General features: G+C 46.9%; 1 protein-coding gene across 1 annotated transcript in view; it reads right to left on the bottom strand.

Annotated features, from left to right (window-relative positions):
- Positions 1-1327: 1327 nt before the first annotated feature.
- The window catches only part of LOC139420879 (neuronal acetylcholine receptor subunit beta-2-like), a 41648-nt gene continuing 24588 nt past the window's right edge, over positions 1328-18387 (bottom strand). Inside the window, exons 2-6 of the mRNA XM_071171263.1 lie at positions 15903-16048; positions 15739-15783; positions 11337-11446; positions 6553-7660; positions 1328-3198 (exon numbers count right to left, since the gene is read on the bottom strand). Coding sequence (XP_071027364.1) covers positions 3046-3198; positions 6553-7660; positions 11337-11446; positions 15739-15783; positions 15903-16048 — 1562 coding nt within the window. The 3' untranslated portion in view covers positions 1328-3045. The remainder of the gene's footprint in view (positions 3199-6552; positions 7661-11336; positions 11447-15738; positions 15784-15902; positions 16049-18387) is intronic.

Genomic DNA, 18387 nt, shown 5'->3' with positions numbered 1-18387 from the left:
GGTCATGGAAGGGGATCACTCAGTTAACACTCAGCTGGAGGTATATTTGGCTGGCTGTGTGCGTGCGTGCGTGCGTGCGGTGCGTGTCCAAATCCCACCCCACCAGGACCTGTTATAGCCAGATTCAGAGGGAGGAGGAACAGAGGGACGGAGAGAGATTGACAGAGGGAACATAACATGAGGAATCTGTCGTTCAGAGATGGACAGAGAAGAGGGGAGGAGATAGAAAAAGTGTAGAAAGAAAGGAGGGGGCTGAGAGAGCAGGAGTGAGGGAAGGAAGGTGGTGCTTCAGTGTGTAGGTGGGCTGGTCATTACCCTAATTTCATACCCCAATATCTATACTACAGATGTCCAGGGAGAGAGAGAACGAGGGAAGAAGTGAGACAGCGAGGGAAGTAACTCTCTTGCACATTGCGTCGGACAGATATGATAATGCAGTGGGCAATGAGTACACACACACACATCGGACATTAAGTAAATGAACCTGGCCAATTACTGTAATAACTATAGGTGGCGTGTGTTCTGACAATAATAATAATACAGCCTTACACACCGTTACACACTGGGGAGAGTCAGCTACAGAGCACAACACAATCTGAGAGAGGGAGGACAGGAGGGGGAAGGAGGAGAGGAGAGAGTCAGCTACAGAGCACAACACTATCTGAGAGAGGGAGGACAGGAGGCGGAAGGATGAGAGGAGAGAGTCAGCTACAGAGCACAACACAATCTGAGAAAGGGAGGATATTAGGCGGAAGGAGGAGAGGAGAGAGTCAGCTACAGAGCACAACACAATCTGAGAGAGGGAGGACAGGAGGGGGAAGGAGGAGAGGAGAGAGTCAGCTACAGAGCACAACACAATCTGAGAGAGGGAGGACAGGAGGGGGAAGGAAGAGAGGAGAGAGTCAGCTACAGAGCACAACGCAATCTAAGAAAGGGAGGACAGGAGGCGGAAGGAGGGAGGACAGGTGGGGGAAGGAGGAGAGGAGAGAAGGAGGAGAGAGGGGGAAGGAGAGAAGGACAGGAGGGGGAAGGAGGTGAGGAGAGAGGGGAATGAGGGGGAAGGAGGAAAGGAGAGAGGGGTAAGGAGGAGAGGACAGGAGGGAGGAGAGAGGGGGAAGGAGGAGAGGGCAGGAGGGGGAAGGAGGGGAGGAAGGAGGAGAGGAGAGAGGGAGAAGGAGGGGAGGACAGGAGGGGGAAGGAGGGGAGGAGAGAGGGAGGAAAGGAAGAGAGGAGAGAGGGAGAAGGAGGGGAGGACAGGAGGGGGAAGGAGGGAGAGAGGGAGGAAAGGAAGAGAGGAGATAGGGAGAAGGAGGGGAGGACAGGAGGGGGAAGGAGGGGAGGAGAGAGGGAGGAAAGGAAGAGAGGAGAGAGGGAGAAGGAGGGGAGGACAGGAGGGGGAAGGAGGGGAGGAGAGAGGGAGGAAAGGAAGAGAGGACAGAGTGAGACACTGTCTTACTCTGATAATGAGAATCACAGTGATGACAGAAATTAACATTTATGCAAACATTCATAACACACAATAGCTTATGTTTCATGAGAAAACATCCTTATTCCAACAATACATATCATCTGTCAGTTCTATATTCGACCACCCAATTTTGTGCAATCATGGCTCAACTGTAAAAGGAGGGAATTTCCTCCTTCTGGGCTCAACCCAATCTCAGTTTCCCAGGAACTTACTGAATCTAAACTCATCCCCTTGCAACTGTACCCGATGGCACAAGCTGCTATTATCCCAATAGAGCTGTATATGCAGACATCCTACACCTTTATCTTTCTCTAAGGTTGAATCCCAAATCACCCCATTCGCCTGGCCCCTCGGCACTCCATTTGCGCGTTCACACGAGCCTCCGCCATTTGCACAAGTGTACTAAAGCTGAGGGAGTGAAAATTGGATGTAGGGGCTAATTAGATCCTCCTATAGCCACTTCGACCTAGCCAGCACGGATGCAGGCTTCAGAGCGAAGTGCTATCCCGACACTCACTGCTATATGTCTGAAGTTAGCACAATTGAATTGTAAAAAATGGAGAGGCGTGTCTAATTATATACCACGTGCATGTGTTTATGTCTGATTCAGAGACTGGTCCCGGTGGGTTCATTGATCCCATCGCCACTCTCTGGAAGTCACCCTCGGAGCTTCGTCAGCAACACGTGACAACGGAGGGAGTTGGTATTGGCGAGGGGGCGGTTTGGGATTCACTATAACTACTTCATCTCATTCCATCTAACTCTCTGTCAATATCCCTCTCTCTCTTTCATCTCTCTCCTTCACGATCTGTCTCTTCTACTCATATAGTGTTAGCGTGCACGTCACAGGCTGTGTAGTACAGGTAATATCACATTCTTGTTTAAAAGCATAGAGAATCATACAACAAACCACTGCACCCGACCTTTCTCTCAGGAACAGACACAGAGAAATCGCAATAACATTATATTCAAAGCTATACTGTGGTACACTGCTATGCTATGGTAAAATATACTGTACTGTACTATCAGTTGGCTTAATAACAGAAGTGGCTTGGAAAAACAATTGCCTTTACATTTTTCTGATTGGTTGACACAGTTTCCAATCAAGGTTCTGTTACTGAAGCATTAAGTTCTGTACCAGTTAAGGTGCAACAATATACTCTCAGTAAGCTTGCACAGTCAGCTTGGAATGAAGAGCATTGATTGGCTGGCGTAGCGTTCTACAGGATGTCAAACAATTTAGAGATTGTCCTCTCTCCCTTATCACTCAGAGGGAGAGAGGAGAGGCATAACTCCACCTTCCTCTGGGAAAAAGGGAAGAGTTGTCCATCCATTTATCCCTCCTCTGGAAAAAAACGATCTTTAATACGGTGTTGGTGTTACGTTTAGTTCTTCAGTTCAGAACAGTTCAGTAGAAAGGCTATAAAGGTTAACAGGTGTGGCTCCTGTCCAATTTAGTTCCACAGACTTAATAAAACCCACTTCCCCTGCTGGGCAGGTCCCTCCCTCCTGCCCCTGTCCTACTGTGCTGATTGGGTCGGGGCGGTGTCCATCGATGCTGCTGGGAACCTGGTTGGTCAGCCATTGGTGTTGGTGATGGTCTTGGCAGTGTAGTTCTGGAACAGTGGCTGGAGGAACATCCCGACGGTTCCCGACACACACACAATTATAAAGATCCACAGGAAGAGACGGTCGATCACCATGGCAACATACTTCCAGTCCTCGCTCACCTGAAGAGGGTGTAGGCAGAGGTTTACATAAGTACAGTTCTTACTAAAAGTATTCACAACTTTGACTTTTTCCACTTATTGTTGTGTTACAAGATAGGATTCAAATGGATTGAATTGTCATTTTGTTGTGAACGATCTACACAAAATACTCTAATGTCAAAGTGGAAGAACAATTGTAACATTTGTAAAAAAAATCTAATATACAGTATCTTGTTTACATAAGTAGTGTAATGACCCTGGGTTTATAAGAGCGGATATCGACTCTGCTGCTTGAGCATGCTTTTGGGACACAGTCGACAGCGCGCTGGACTTCAGGCTAGAAGGTCGAGGGTTCGAGGCCTGCCCTCTGCTGTTTCATTACAGTATTAGTCCCCCTGAGTCAATACAGTACATGTTAGAATCACCTTTGGCAGCGATTACAGCTGTGAGTCTTTCTGTATAAGTGTCTAAGAGCTTTGCACACTTGGATTGTACAATATATGCCGATTATTCTTTTATAAAATTATTCAAGCTCTGTCAAGTTGGTTGTTGGTCATTTTCAAGTCTTGCCAAATAATTTTTGACCTTGGGTTTTAGGTTATTGTCCTGCTGAAAGGTGAATGTGTCTCCCAGTGTCTGTTGGAAAGCAGACTAAACCAGGTTTACCTCTAGGATTTTGCATGTGCTTTGCTTTATTCCATTTCTTTTTATCCTAAAAAACTCCCTAGTCCTTGCCAATGACAAGCATACCCATAACATGATGCAGCCACCACCATGCTTGAAAATATGAAGAGTGGTACTCATTGATGTGTTATGTCGGATAAGCCCCAAACACAACGCTTTGTATTCAGGACAAAAAAAGTATTACTTTAGTGCCTTATTGCAAACAGGATGCATGTTTTGGAATATGTGTATTCTGTACAGGCTTCCTTCTTTTTACTGTTATCTAGGTTAGTATTGTGGAGAAACTAAAATGTTTTTGATCCATCCTCAGTTTTCTCCTATCACAGCCATTAAACTCTATAACTGTTTTAAAGTCACCATTGGCCTTATGGTAAAATCCCTGAGAGGTTTCCTTCCTCTCTGGCAACTGAGTTAGGAAGGACGCCTGTATCTTTGTAGTGACTGGGTGTATTGATACACCATCCAAAGTGTAACTTTACCATGCTCAAAGGGATATTATTTTTACCCATCTACCCTTCTTTGTGAGGTATTTGGAAATCTCCCTGGTGTTTGTGGTTGAATCTGTTTTAAATTCACTACTCGACTGACGGAACTTACAGATGATTGTATGTGTGGGGTACAGAGATGAGGTAGTCATTCAAAAATCACTATTATTGCACACAGAGTGAGTCCATGCAACTTATTATGTGACTTGTTAAGCAAATGTTAACTCCTGAACTTGTTTAGGCTTGCCATAACAAAGATGTTGAATACCTATTGACTCAAGACCTTTCAGCTTTTCATTTTTAATGAATTAGTCAAACATAATTCCACTTTGACATTATGGGGTATTGTGTGTAAGCCAGTGACAACACAACATCTCAATTCAATCCATTTGAAATGTAGGCTGCAACACAACAACATGTGGAAGAAGTCAAGGGGTGAATACACAGCTCTCTTTTCTCCTCTTCCTCTATCACTTGTCTCTCTCACTTTCTCGCTCCTTCCCTCCCCCTCACCTATTAAAGGGGGGTGAGAGGCGGGGTTGAAAGGTTAATGTGAGTGGAGACTGGATTCCACCACAGAGCTCTGATGAGGTTTGACACTGAAAGAGGGTGAGGAGGAGAAGAGAGGTGAGGGGAGAGAAAACGAGAGACCAGACATAGGGGAACAAGGGATGGATGAGTACTGCAGGGAAGGAGAGGGAGGAGGAGAAGAGAGGAGAGGGGAGAGAAAGAGACCGGGTATATCGGAATAAGGGGTGGATGAGTACTGCAGGGAAGGGGATAGAGGAGGAGAGAGGGGAGGTGGAGAGAAAGAGACCAGGTATAGGGGAATAAGGGGTGGATGAGTACTGCAGGGAAGGAGAGGGAGGAGGAGAGAAGGGAGATGGAGAGAGAAAGAGACCGGGTATAGGGGAATAAGGGATGGATGAGTACTGCAGGGAAGGAGAGGGAGGAGGAGAGAAGGGAGGTGGAGAGAGAAAGAGACCGGGTATAGGGGAATAAAGGATGGATGAGTACTGCAGGGAAGGAGAGGGAGGAGGAGAGCGAAGGGAGGGGTGATGATGACTTGAAGAGGACAGGAGGGAGGACCTGAAGTGAAAGAAGGATCAGGTGGGTCTTAAAAGTGGTCAGCATGGAGACGGACGGTAACCATGGAGATGATGAGTCGCGCTGATTGACAGAATTACAAGGACTGTTAATTCACTATGTCAGGGTCTTTCATTCCAGGAGAATGTTCTTTCCTCCCTTTCCATGCCTTCAGGCATCCCTGCCCACTGAAGGAAAAATTCCCCCCCCCCTGTCGTTCATCCTCCTCTCTTTCTACTCCTCTACTCCTACGTTGGGAGAGCCCTGTTTTATTCACTCACAATGCTGATATCATACAGTAGCTAAGATTAAAACTGTGTTAAATATTCAGAGCAGAACAAGTGTAGCCCATGAATTCATAACCATTCACCCATAGTTATTCTCCCTAGAATGTAGCAGTAGGTGGTAGCTATTCATAGGTTGCACCTCCGTCACTCGGTCGCGTCATGCCATTGTTATGAACGTTCTCAAGCCGCCCTCCACCATAGTGGTGCCCAAAAGTCGTGATAAGCCCAGTCATTCTGAACAGAGGCTATTGACTGTTTAGTCTAAATTACACTATAGTGGACTGGAAATATGATTATATTGCTAAAGTGGGCAAATATTTAGTAGGACACAACTTTGACATCATTATCATGTCATCAAATGTACTTCAAACAGACGGCAATGAAGTTATTAGCTAGCAAAGTCATTAGCTAGCAATGCTAACGGTGGCCTCCCCTCAATCTTAGCTAGCTAGCTAACGTTATACTGCATTTAAAGTCAATCTGGCAACATCAAAATGATGACAAAAGGTTTTCCTAATAATTATATGCCTCCTTTTGAATGTCATTGTATTTCCAAGCCACTATAATGCACTTTGCATGAAATCTTCATCAGCGCTTATTGACAATGCATTGAGTAGAGTGCTAGGCATCAGTCCTAAAACGAATGTTCAAAACACTACCGTCTCGAAACAGGCCTATCTGCTGTGAATAAGTGTAGATATATGGCCTTCTAGACCGAGTGTAAGTAACATTCTATGATGTGTATGGCAGAACAGGGTCAAGACATCAGATATATAATGTGATATATAGTTGTAGTGAACGGTGAATACATGGTGTATTTCTACGTTACTCACGCTCTGGTCGTCGTCTTCAGTCTTCATGTGGTTGGCGATGAAGCGGACCCCGTCGACAGCCTCCTCCAACCCAGGGCAGGCTTGTCCTAGCACGGCCTGGGTCAGGGCTGGGCCCCCTCCTACCTGTTTCCCCCTGGGCCGGTTCCCCTGCCCCCCCTCCCTGTCTTCCCTCAGCCCGTTCAGCCCCTCCATCGACCCTCCTCCCCCTGCGCCCCCTCCCAGCTCCCCTACAAACTGTTTCACCGATGCCCGGTTCACGTAACACGTACAGGGGTCGTTGTTATCCGTGCCACCCCCTCCGCCCCCCAGCCCCAGGCCCACCATCAGCCCCCCGGCAGAGCCCCCATCCCTGCCCCCCTCCCTCTGCTCCTGGCCCCTCCGTCGCTGGCGCAGCTTCTGACGCTCGCAGCTGTTCTGGGGCTGGCGCATGAAGAGCAGCGCAGGCAATTTGTTGAGGAACACCAGCTTGACCCAGGGGGGCATGGTGTGTGTGGTGGGTGAGCGGTGGTGCACGTTGAGAACACACACACTGGTGACAATAGAGAAGGTCACCAGGACCATGGTGAACATCAGGTACTTCCCGACCAGAGGAACGTCCAGGGAGGTGGGGGGGACGATCTTAGAGATCAGCAGGAGGAACACAGTGAGGGCCAGCAGGACAGAGATACACAGGGTCATCTTCTCTCCACAGTCAGAGGGCAGATAGAACACTAAGATAGCCAGAGAGGTGATGAGGACACAGGGAATGATGAGGTTGATGGTGTAGAACAGAGGTTTCCTGCGGATGATGAAGTCATAAGTGATGTCTACGTAGGTGGGGTCGGCAGGGTTCTCGTTGCGGCGCCCCGGCAGGGCGATGATGTCCCACTCTCCGCTGGGTGTGAAGTCGTCCATGCTGGCCACGTCGGACCTCAGGATCAGGTCGATCTCTGTGCGGTCGTAGGTCCAGGAGCGGAACCTCATGGTGCAGTTCTGCTGGTCGAAGGGGAAGTGTTTGACCTCGATCTTACAGGCTGACTTGTAGATGGCTGGAGGCAGCCAGAAGATACTGCCATCATGGGAGACCACCGCGTTGGAGTAGAAGGAGACCTCGTACATTCCATCAGCACTAAGGAAGGAGGGGTGGAAAGAGAGAGAACGTTAGACTATTGGAAGGATTTTAGATATTAAAATACAGTATTTAAAATGCATGCCCTTTTAAATCGATCACATCTTTGAAAACAAATTAATAATACATACAGATTAAAATGAGCAGAAAAGAGCGAGACAGTTTCTCCTATAAATGGGTGTAAATGTAACTTCAGCTCTCTGTGTGTCTCATTAGATTTCCTCCAGTCTCACTACAGATCCTTTATCACACAGCCTCAGCCACATCTCACACAGACAGGACTGGGTGACAGGGGCAGGACAGGTAAGACTCTACTGTTACAGACAGCCAGGTAAGATGACCACAGAAGATATCTCTCACACACACACACACACACACACACACACACACACACACACACACACACACACACACACACATTCTGACTACAGAAAGATGGAGAAGGTCAGACAGACGAGGGTGTGATGCGTATCAGGACTGCAAAGTAACACACGACTCCTTATATAAACATGCTGGTCACTGCTCAGGTGAACATCATCCTTCCTTAACCTGGACACAGCTAGGACAACTCAAGATAACTCAGGTAGAGAACAGGTCAAATCCCTCGGGTAGAGAACAGGTCAAATCCCTCGGGTAGAGAACAGGTCAAATCCCTCGGGTAGGGAACAGGTCAAATCCCTCGGGTAGAGAACAGGTAAAATCCCTAGGGTAGAGAACAGGTAAAATCCCTCGGGTAGAGAGGGGTCAAATCCCTCGGGTAGAGAACGGGTCAAATCCCTCGGGTAGAGAACGGGTCAAATCCCTCGGGTAGAGAACGGGTCAAATCCCTCGGGTAGAGAACAGGTCAAATGCCTCGGGTAGAGAACAGGTCAAATGCCTCGGGTAGAGAACAGGTCAAATCCCTCGGGTAGAGAACAGGTCAAATCCCTCGGGTAGAGAACAGGTCAAATCCCTCGGGTAGAGAACAGGTCAAATCCCTCGGGTAGAGAACAGGTCAAATGCCTCGGGTAGAGAACAGGTCAAATGCCTCGGGTAGAGAACAGGTCAAATGCCTCGGGTAGAGAACAGGTCAAATGCCTCGGGTAGAGAGGGGTCAAATCCCTCGGGTAGAGAACGGGTCAAATGCCTCGGGTAGAGAACGGGTCAAATGCCTCAGGTAGAGAACGGGTCAAATGCCTCAGGTAGGGAAGGGGTCAAATGCCTCAGGTAGGGAAGGGGTCAAATGCCTCAGGTAGGGAAGGGGTCAAATGCCTCAGGTAGGGAAGGGGTCAAATGCCTCAGGTAGGGAAGGGGTCAAATGCCTCAGGTAGAGAAGGGGTCAAATGCCTCAGGTAGGGAAGGGGTCAAATGCCTCAGGTAGGGAAGGGGTCAAATGCCTCAGGTAGGGAAGGGGTCAAATGCCTCAGGTAGGGAAGGGGTCAAATGCCTCAGGTAGGGAAGGGGTCAAATGCCTCAGGTAGGGAAGGGGTCAAATGCCTCAGGTAGGGAAGGGGTCAAATGCCTCAGGTAGGGAAGGGGTCAAATGCCTCAGGTAGGGAAGGGGTCAAATGCCTCAAGTAGGGAAGGGGTCAAATGCCTCAGGTAGGGAAGGGGTCAAATGCCTCAGGTAGGGAAGGGGTCAAATGCCTCAGGTAGGGAAGGGGTCAAATGCCTCAGGTAGGGAAGGGGTCAAATGCCTCAGGTAGGGAAGGGGTCAAATGCCTCAGGTAGGGAAGGGGTCAAATGCCTCAGGTAGGGAAGGGGTCAAATGCCTCAGGTAGGGAAGGGGTCAAATGCCTCAGGTAGAGAACAGTGTCAAATGCCTCAGGTATGGAAGGGGTTCAAATGCCTCAGGTAGAGAACAGGTCAAATGCCTCAGGTAGGGAAGGGGTCAAATGCCTCAGGTAGGGAAGGGGTCAAATGCCTCAGGTAGGGAAGGGGTCAAATGCCTCAGGTAGGGAAGGGGTCAAATGCCTCAGGTAGGGAAGGGGTCAAATGCCTCAGGTAGGGAAGGGGTCAAATGCCTCAGGTAGGGAAGGGGTCAAATGCCTCAGGTAGGGAAGGGGTCAAATGCCTCAGGTAGGGAAGGGGTCAAATGCCTCAGGTAGGGAAGGGGTCAAATGCCTCAGGTAGGGAAGGGGTCAAATGCCTCAGGTAGGGAAGGGGTCAAATGCCTCAGGTAGGGAAGGGGTCAAATGCCTCAGGTAGGGAATGGGTCAAATGCCTCAGGTAGGGAAGGGGTCAAATACGTCAGGTAGGGAAGGGGTCAAATACCTCAGGTAGGGAAGGGGTCAAATACCTCAGGTAGGGAAGGGGTCAAATACCTCAGGTAGAGAACAGGTCAAATACCTCAGGTAGAGAACAAAGAAGGAGAGCAATGGAAGAAGATCAAGATATTGATCCGTTTAACCCCACCAGTTGGTTAATCAGTGTAAGACATTAGAGAAAGAGGAGATCGAGGCCAGACAGTTCACTTTCACTGATAAGATAGCTTACACAGGGTTAAGACACTCCGATAAGATAACTTACACCGGGCTAAGAGACTACGATAAGATAGGGACTAGAAGACTGGAGTTGAGAAACAATGCTGTACTGTGTGTGTGTGTGTGTGTGTGTGTGTGTGTGTGTGTGTGTGTGTGTGTGTGTGTGTGTGTGTGTGTGTGTGTGTGTAAGTTGGTTGCTCTTTTGACACCTACGTAGAGCAGACAGTTGCTGAAGCACTAGCCCATAGTGTCATGCCTCAACAGCCTTGGTTATCACTGCAAACTTGTGCCGCTGATATTTGGGAGTCTCGGCCATGTACTTAGGCTGACAGTATGTGGCCTTCGGATTATCGGCCTGCAGAGGACAAAGGCAAAGCTGCTACCAAGGTACTGCTCTGTGTCAGCGGTCATGGACAGCTTAGCTGTTTGGAGAAGGAGGTGCTTTCTGTATCTATAAGTGTCCAGATATCCGTGTCTTTAAAATGTTTGGATCCTTCTTCACTGTAATGTGATTTGTGGATTCAAATAGTATTGACATTGTGTGTGTGTAACTCACTTGTTATACAGAACAACGTCAGGCAGCTAGATGTGTGTGTGTGTGTGTGTGTGTGTGTGTGTGTGTAACTCACTTGTTATACAGAACAACGTCAGGCAGCTAGATGTGTGTGTGTGTGTGTGTGTGTGTGTGTGTGTGTGTGTGTTTGTGTGTGTGTGTGTGTGTAACTCACTTGTTATACAGAACAACGTCAGGCAGCTAGGTGTGTGTGTGTGTGTGTGTGTGTGTAAGTGTGTGTGTGTAACTCACTTGTTATACAGAACAACGTCAGGCAGCTAGATGAGTGTGTGTGTGTGTGTGTGTAACTCACTTGTTATACAGAACGTCAGGCAGCTAGATGTGTGTGTGTGTGTGTGTGTGTGTGTGTGTGTAACTCACTTGTTATACAGAACAACATCGGGGAGCCAGATGTGTGTGTGTGTGTGTGTGTGTGTGTGTGTGTGTAACTCACTTGTTATACAGCACAACGTCGGGCAGCCAGATGTGTGTGTGTGTGTGTGTGTGTGTAACTCACTTGTTATACAGCACAACGTCAGGCAGCTAGATGTGTGTGTGTGTGTGTGTGTGTGTGTGTAACTCACTTGTTATACAGAACAACGTCAGGCAGCTAGATGTGTGTGTGTGTGTGTGTGTGTGTGTGTGTGTGTGTGTAACTCACTTGTTATACAGCACAACGTCGGGCAGCCAGATGTGTTTGGAAGGCAGTCTGACCTTCTCCATGCCATCAAACTCCTCAGGGACCCATGTCAGACGGTAGTCCTGCCATTCCTGGACACCAATCACAGACCAGAGAACAGAGTTAATGACCAATCACTCAGCTGAGAAGATTGTTACTAACCAATCATACAGCAGAGAGGAGAGTTAGTGACCAATCACACATCTGAGAAGATTGTTAGTAACCAATCACAGAGCAGAGAGGAGAGTTAGTGGCCAATCACTCAGCTGAGAAGATTGTTACTAACCAATCACAGAGGAGAATTAGTGACCAATCAAAAGTCATAGAAGAGTGTGAGACACACAAACAGCTGCTGTGAGCTTCACTTTTGAAATAACATTCAGCGAAATGTATCTTTACTTTCCATAATGATCTTCATGTAAATATGTTCCTATAGAGACCTTTACTGTCCTGTCCAGGAACAGTGTGATAACTCAGCTCCATTAATTAGAGATGTAAGACAGAAGGACTAATGTCTACCATGACCCTATAGTAAGTCAGTTAAAAACACTCACTCAAACACACATCTAATCATCCTGACTGAAATGGCCGCCTGCCAAGGAGGTATCCAGATCGTGTGTGTGACAGTGAGTGCGTGTGCGTATGTATGTATGTATGCATGCATGTATGTATGTATGTATGTATGTATGTATGTTTGTATGTATGTATGTTTGTTTGTATGTGTGTATGTGTGTATGTGTGTGTGTGTGTGTGTGTGTGTGTGTGTGCATGTGTGCGAGTTTGCCTCCCAGACACACATGATTGAAGGGGTGTGGGTCAGTCAGTGACGTGCTCTTAGTGACATGCTCATGCTCTTAGTGACATGCTCATGCTCTTAGTGACAAGCTCATGCTCTTAGTGACATGCTCATGCTCTTAGTGACCTTGATGGTCGTAGCCCTGTAACTGTGATGTATAATGAGCCATAATGGTCCAGATAGCAGTAGCTCTATGACTGTTAGGGCTGTAGTAGAACCTTAATAACCATTTACAATGGGGGCTCTGTAACTGTTATTGCTACAGTATACAGTGGGGCAAAAAAGTATTTAGTCAGCCACCAATTGTGCAAGTTCTCCCACTTAAAAAGATGAGAGAGGCCTGTAATTTTCATCGTAGGTACACTTCAACTATGACAGACAAAATTAGAAAAAAAATCCAGAAAATCACATTGTAGGATTTTTTATGAATTTATTTGCAAATTATGGTGGAAAATAAGTATTTGGTCACCTACAAACAAGCAAGATTTCTGGCTCTCACAGACCTGTAACTTCTTCTTTAAGAGGCTCCTCTGTCCTCCACTCGTTACCTATATTAATGGCAACTGTTTGAACTTGTTATCAGTATAAAAGACACCTGTCCACATCCTCAAACAGTCACACTCCAAACTCCACTATGGCCTAGACCAAAGAGCTGTCAAAGGACACCAGAAACAAAATTGCAGACCTGCACGAGACTGGGAAGACTGAATCTGCAATAGGTAAGCAGCTTGGTTTGAAGAAATCAACTGTGGGAGCAATTATTAGGAAATGGAAGACATACAAGACCACTGATAATCTCCCTCGATCTGGGGCTCCACGCAAGATCTCACCCCGTGGGGTCAAAATGATCACAAGAACGGTGAGCAAAAATCCCAGAACCACACGGTGGGACCTAGTGAATGACCTGCAGAGAGCTGGGACCAAAGTAACAAAGCCTACCATCAGTAACACACTACGCCGCCAGGGACTCAAATCCTGCAGTGCCAGACGTGTCCCCCTGCTTAAGCCAGTACATGTCTAGGCCCGTCTGAAGTTTGCTAGAGAGCATTTGGATGATCCAGAAGAAGATTGGGAGAATGTCATATGGTCAGATGAAACCAAAATATAACTTTTTGGTAAAAACTCAACTCGTCGTGTTTGGAGGACAAAGAATGCTGAGTTGCATCCAAAGAACACCATACCTACTGTGAAGCATTGGAAACATCATGCTTTGGGGCTGTTTTTCTGCAAAGGGACCAGGATGACTGATCCGTGTAAAGGAAAGAATGAATGGGGCCATGTATCGTGAGCAAGGGCATTGAAGATGAAACGTGGCTGGGTCTTTCAGCATGACAATGATCCCAAACACACTGCCCGGGCAACGAAGGAGTGGCTTCGTAAGAAGCAATTCAAGGTCCTGGAATGGCCTAGCCAGTCTCCAGATCTCAACCCCATAGAAAATCTTTGGAGGGAGTTGAAAGTCCGTGTTGCCCAGCAACAGCCCCAAAACATCACTGCTCTAGAGGAGATCTGCATAGAGGAATGGGCCAAAATACCAGCAACAGTGTGTGAAAACCTTGTGAAGACTTACAGAACACGTTTGACCTCTGTCATTGCCAACAAAGGGTATATAACAAAGTATTGAGATAAACTTTTGTTTTTGACCAAATACTTATTTTCCACCATAATTTGCAAATAAATTCATTAAAAATCCTACAATGGGATTTTCTGGATTTTTTTTTCATTTTGTCTGTCATAGTTGAAGTGTACCTATGATGAAAATTACAGGCCTCTCTCATCTTTTTAAGTGGGAGAACTTGTACAATTGGTGGCTGACTAAATACTTTTTTGCCCCACTGTGCCATGTAGAGCCATAGTAGACATGATGCCAGATGCTATATGACTTGAAAATGGTGGCTCTGTGAAACAGTGATGTGTTGTGGTATTATCAGAGCCAGAATGGTGGCAAAAGTGATAGCAGTGGCTCTCGTGGCTCAGGACTTGTCACAGTCTGACCCTAGTTATTGTGTTAATTGTTTGTTTTTGTTGGTCAGGACGTGAGTTGGGTGGGCATTCTATGTTTTGTGTGTCTAGGTTGTTTTTCTGTGTTCGGCCTAGTATGGTTCTCAATCAGAGGCAGGTGTCGTTAGTTGTCTCTGATTGAGAATCATACTTAGGTAGCCTGGGTTTCACTGTTGTTTTGATGGTGATTGTTTCCGTGTCTGTGTTTGTTTCACCACACAGGACTGTTTTGGTTTTCACATTTATTGTTTTGTATTTTTGTAGTGTTCTTGGTTATCGTCTATATTAAAGATGTTTAACACTAACTATGATGCGCTTTGGTCCTCTCCTTCAACGGAAGAAAACCGTTACAGGACTGGTGTCCTTGGCATCTCCTCTTGGCTACGACCAAGGGCCTCATAAAACACGTATGCTCACTCTCTATTCAATTACAGACCATCAATCACCTTCACACATGCACATGTGTACACACACACAGACACACACAAACAGGTTTCCATAACTGTTCATAACTGATTTATACACATTAGTGCATTTACAGCTGTGAGTGTGCATGTGTGTGTGAACCTGTCCACTGGGCAGTGTGTTTTGTTGCAGGCCCCAGCTGCAGACACACAGAGAACCAGCTGTGTAGAACAGGGTCAGAACTCAGGAGCATGCCAGGATCTCTCACAACAACAATACAGAACTGTGTCTCTCTCTGCCGCATACTGCAATGTGATGCTCCCGAGTGGCGCAGTGGTCTCAGTGCTACAGACCCTGGTTTGTTTCCAGGCTGTATCACAACCGGCTGTGATTGAGAGTCCCATAGGGACAGCGCTGGGCACAACTGGCCCAGCGTCGTCCGGGTTCGGGATTGGCCGGGGTAGGCTGTCATTGTAAATAACAATTTGTTCTTAACTAACTTACCTAGTTAAATAAAGTTTAACTAGGAGAGGAGAGAGGAGGTGAAGGTGAAGACAGAGGGATAATGAGACAGAGGTGAAGACAGAGGGATAAGGAGAGAAAGGTGAAGACAGAGGGATAAGGAGAGAGAGGCGAAGACAGATGGATTCGGAGAGAAAGGTGAAGACAGAGGGATAAGGAGAGAGAGGCGAAGACAGATGGAATCGGAGAGAAAGGTGAAGACAGAGGGATAAGGAGAGAGAGGTGAAGACAGAGGGATAAGGAGAGAGAGGTGAAGACAGAGAGATAAGGAGAGAAAGGTGAAGACAGAGGGATAAGGAGAGAGAGGCGAAGACAGATGGATTCGGAGAGAAAGGTGAAGACAGATGGATAAGGAGAGAGAGGTGAAGACAGAGGGATAAGGAGAGAGAGGTGAAGACAGAGAGATAAGGAGAGAAAGGTGAAGACAGAGGGATAAGGAGAGAAAGGTGAAGACAGAGGGATAAGGAGAGAGAGGTGAAGACAGAGGGATAAGGAGAGAGAGGTGAAGACAGAGGGATAAGGAGAGAAAGGTGTTGACAGAGGGATAAGGAGAGAGAGGTGAAGACAGAGAGATAAGGAGAGGTGAAGACAGAGGGATAAGGAGAGAGAGGTGAAGACAGAGGGATAAGGAGAGAAAGGTGAAGACAGAGTGTAACTGACCTGTGTGAGCCATACGTTGGTGGTCATGACCTGCTCTCTCTCGTGCTGCAATAGAAAGAGGAACACAGCAACATTATTGGGGTGGGTTAGACACATTATTATGTTCTGAGGTGGGTGGGTTAGAGACAGAGCATGGGCCACCCCACACACAGACACATACTCACCACACTGATGAGCTGGGCCAGTGACACCATCAGCTGAACTGTCACCAGCTCAGAACCATTGGTCGCTGGGCGGATCAGTTTGTTATAGTGGGCAGGGTTTAGCAGGTGCTCCACCAGCCGCTCTTCAGTATCCGCCCCCAGGCTGCCTGTAAAGAAATAAATAATTGGTTCACAGACATGTCCATCAAACGCTTTCTATGGTGATAACAACAACAACAAAAAACAATGGGGAGGCCTTGTGATGAAGCTGTATGTTGGTCTGCTCGATAACATTGTGTTTAGTATAAAGCTGGGAGTCTACGAGGCATGATGGTATTCCTCTCTGCCTGCTGGAACATGTCAGCACAGCTCTAGTCTCTCCCTGGCTCAGGAGCTGACATCATATCAATGAGTCAATCAGTCTTACTGTCTCTCCCTCTATCCCTCTCTCCTCTACTGTCTATTTCTCTCCTCCTCCATCTCACTTTTCCTCCTCCTCTTTCTCTTTCCCCCATCCTCACCCCACTCCCACACCCTCTCAGGTTGTTGTCATATCACTGGAGTGGCTTGGTTTTGGCAGAGCTGTCACAATACCACACAAAGTGGAGGATAAATACTGCTGCAGGAGACACACCACAACAACTCTCTCTCTCTCTCCCCTTCCCTTTTATCTATCTCTCCCTCTCTCTCCCCTTCCCCTCTCTCTCTCCCTCTCTATTCCCTTCCCTTTATCTCTTTCTCTCTCTCTCCCTCTCGCTCCCCTTCCCCTCTCTCTCTCTCTCTCTCTCGCTCCCCTTCCCCTCTCTCTCTCTCTCTCTCTCTCTCTCGCTCCCCTTCCCCTCTCTCTCTCTCCCTCTATTCCCTTCCCGTCGCTGAATGACGGCCTCAGTGGTTGGATCAATGAAGACTCTAATCATAAGCCGTAAACTCCCCCATCCCTCTCTCCGTTTTTATCTCCATCGCTTTTTCTCTCTGACAGCCTGATATTGTCTCTTCCTTCGTTCCCATCACTGTCATCAATACAAATGCTGTCAGCCTGTGTGTAGCTATTTGTCTGTTTGTTGTGGGTGTTGATGTGAGTGTGTGTAAGGGGGGTAAAGACGTGCTTGTGTGTATGTGATTATCTTTGTGAGTTTGTTTTTTAGGGGGTATGGGGTAGAGCTTGAGGCTGAGGATTGGGTGTGTGAGTGTGTGTGTGTGTGTGTGTGCGTGCGTGTGTGTGTGCGTGTGTGCCACATGAATAATACACATTGCTACTGAACAAAGCACTGTGGGCTCAGCTCCTGATCTCAGACATGCACTACAGACACACACACTCCTTGAATGCCCTTGACTACACTCGTCACTATGCACACACACACACACCTAGGATGCAAACACACATACACACAGTACACTACAGTTCAATACTCCCTGTCAGCACCTGCTGCTAGGCTTTAATGACATCCCTCACTATATACTCATAGAGAGCATCTGAATAAATGACCACCATTATCTCTGTCTTTCTCCTTCTCTCTCCCCCCCTTTCTCCCTCCTTCTCTCTCTCCCTCTTTCTCCCTCTCCTTCTCTCTCTTCACATTTCCTTTCCTTTCCCTCCCTCCCTCCCTCCATCTCCCCCGGCCACTGTGTCATACTCAGGCCCAGGCAGAATGGTAATGTTGTAATGTTGCTGGTAGCTCAGGTTGTATCCAGCCTGTTTTCCATTGCAAATATTGCAAAGTTAATGTGACACCATGAATATTTCAGACTGACTCCCACATTAGACCTCGGTAAGACTGAGGGAAGGGAGGTAGAGGTACGAAATGATGACCTTACCCTGAGACTAAATCAGGATGAGACTAGATGAGACTAGATACAGATGAGACTAGATAAGGGTGAGACTAGATAAGAGTGAGACTAGATAAGGATGAGACTAGATGAGACTAGATGAGACTAGATAAAGATGAGACTAGATAAGACTAGATGAGATAAAGATGAGACTAGATACGGGTGAAACTAGATAAGGATGAGACTAGATAAGGATGAGACTAGATGAGACTAGATGAGATAAAGATGAGACTAGATACGGGTGAAACTAGATAAGGATGAGACTAGATGAGACTAGATAAAGATGAGACTGGATAAGGATGAGACTATATGGGACTAGATGAGACTAAATAAGGATGAGAATTCATGAGACTAGATAAAGATGAGACTAGATAAGGATGATACTAAATAACGATGAGACTAGATAAGGGTGAGACTAGATAAGGATGAGACTAGATAATGATGAGACTAGATAAGGATGAGACTAGATGAGACTAGATGAGACTAAATAAGGATGAGACTAGATTAGACTAAATAAGGATGAGACTAGATAAGGATGAGACTAGATGAGACTAGCTAAAGATGAGACTAGATGAGACTAGATAAGGATGAGACTAGATAAGGATGAGACTAGATGAGACTAGATAAAGATGAGACTAGATGAGACTAGCTAAAGATGAGACTAGATGAGACAAGATAA

Source organism: Oncorhynchus clarkii, chromosome 2 (genome assembly GCF_045791955.1).
Source record: "Oncorhynchus clarkii lewisi isolate Uvic-CL-2024 chromosome 2, UVic_Ocla_1.0, whole genome shotgun sequence".
Taxonomy (NCBI): Eukaryota; Metazoa; Chordata; class Actinopteri; order Salmoniformes; family Salmonidae; genus Oncorhynchus; species Oncorhynchus clarkii.
Note: the sequence above shows the minus strand (reverse complement) of the source record. Positions and strands in the feature narration are given on the sequence as shown.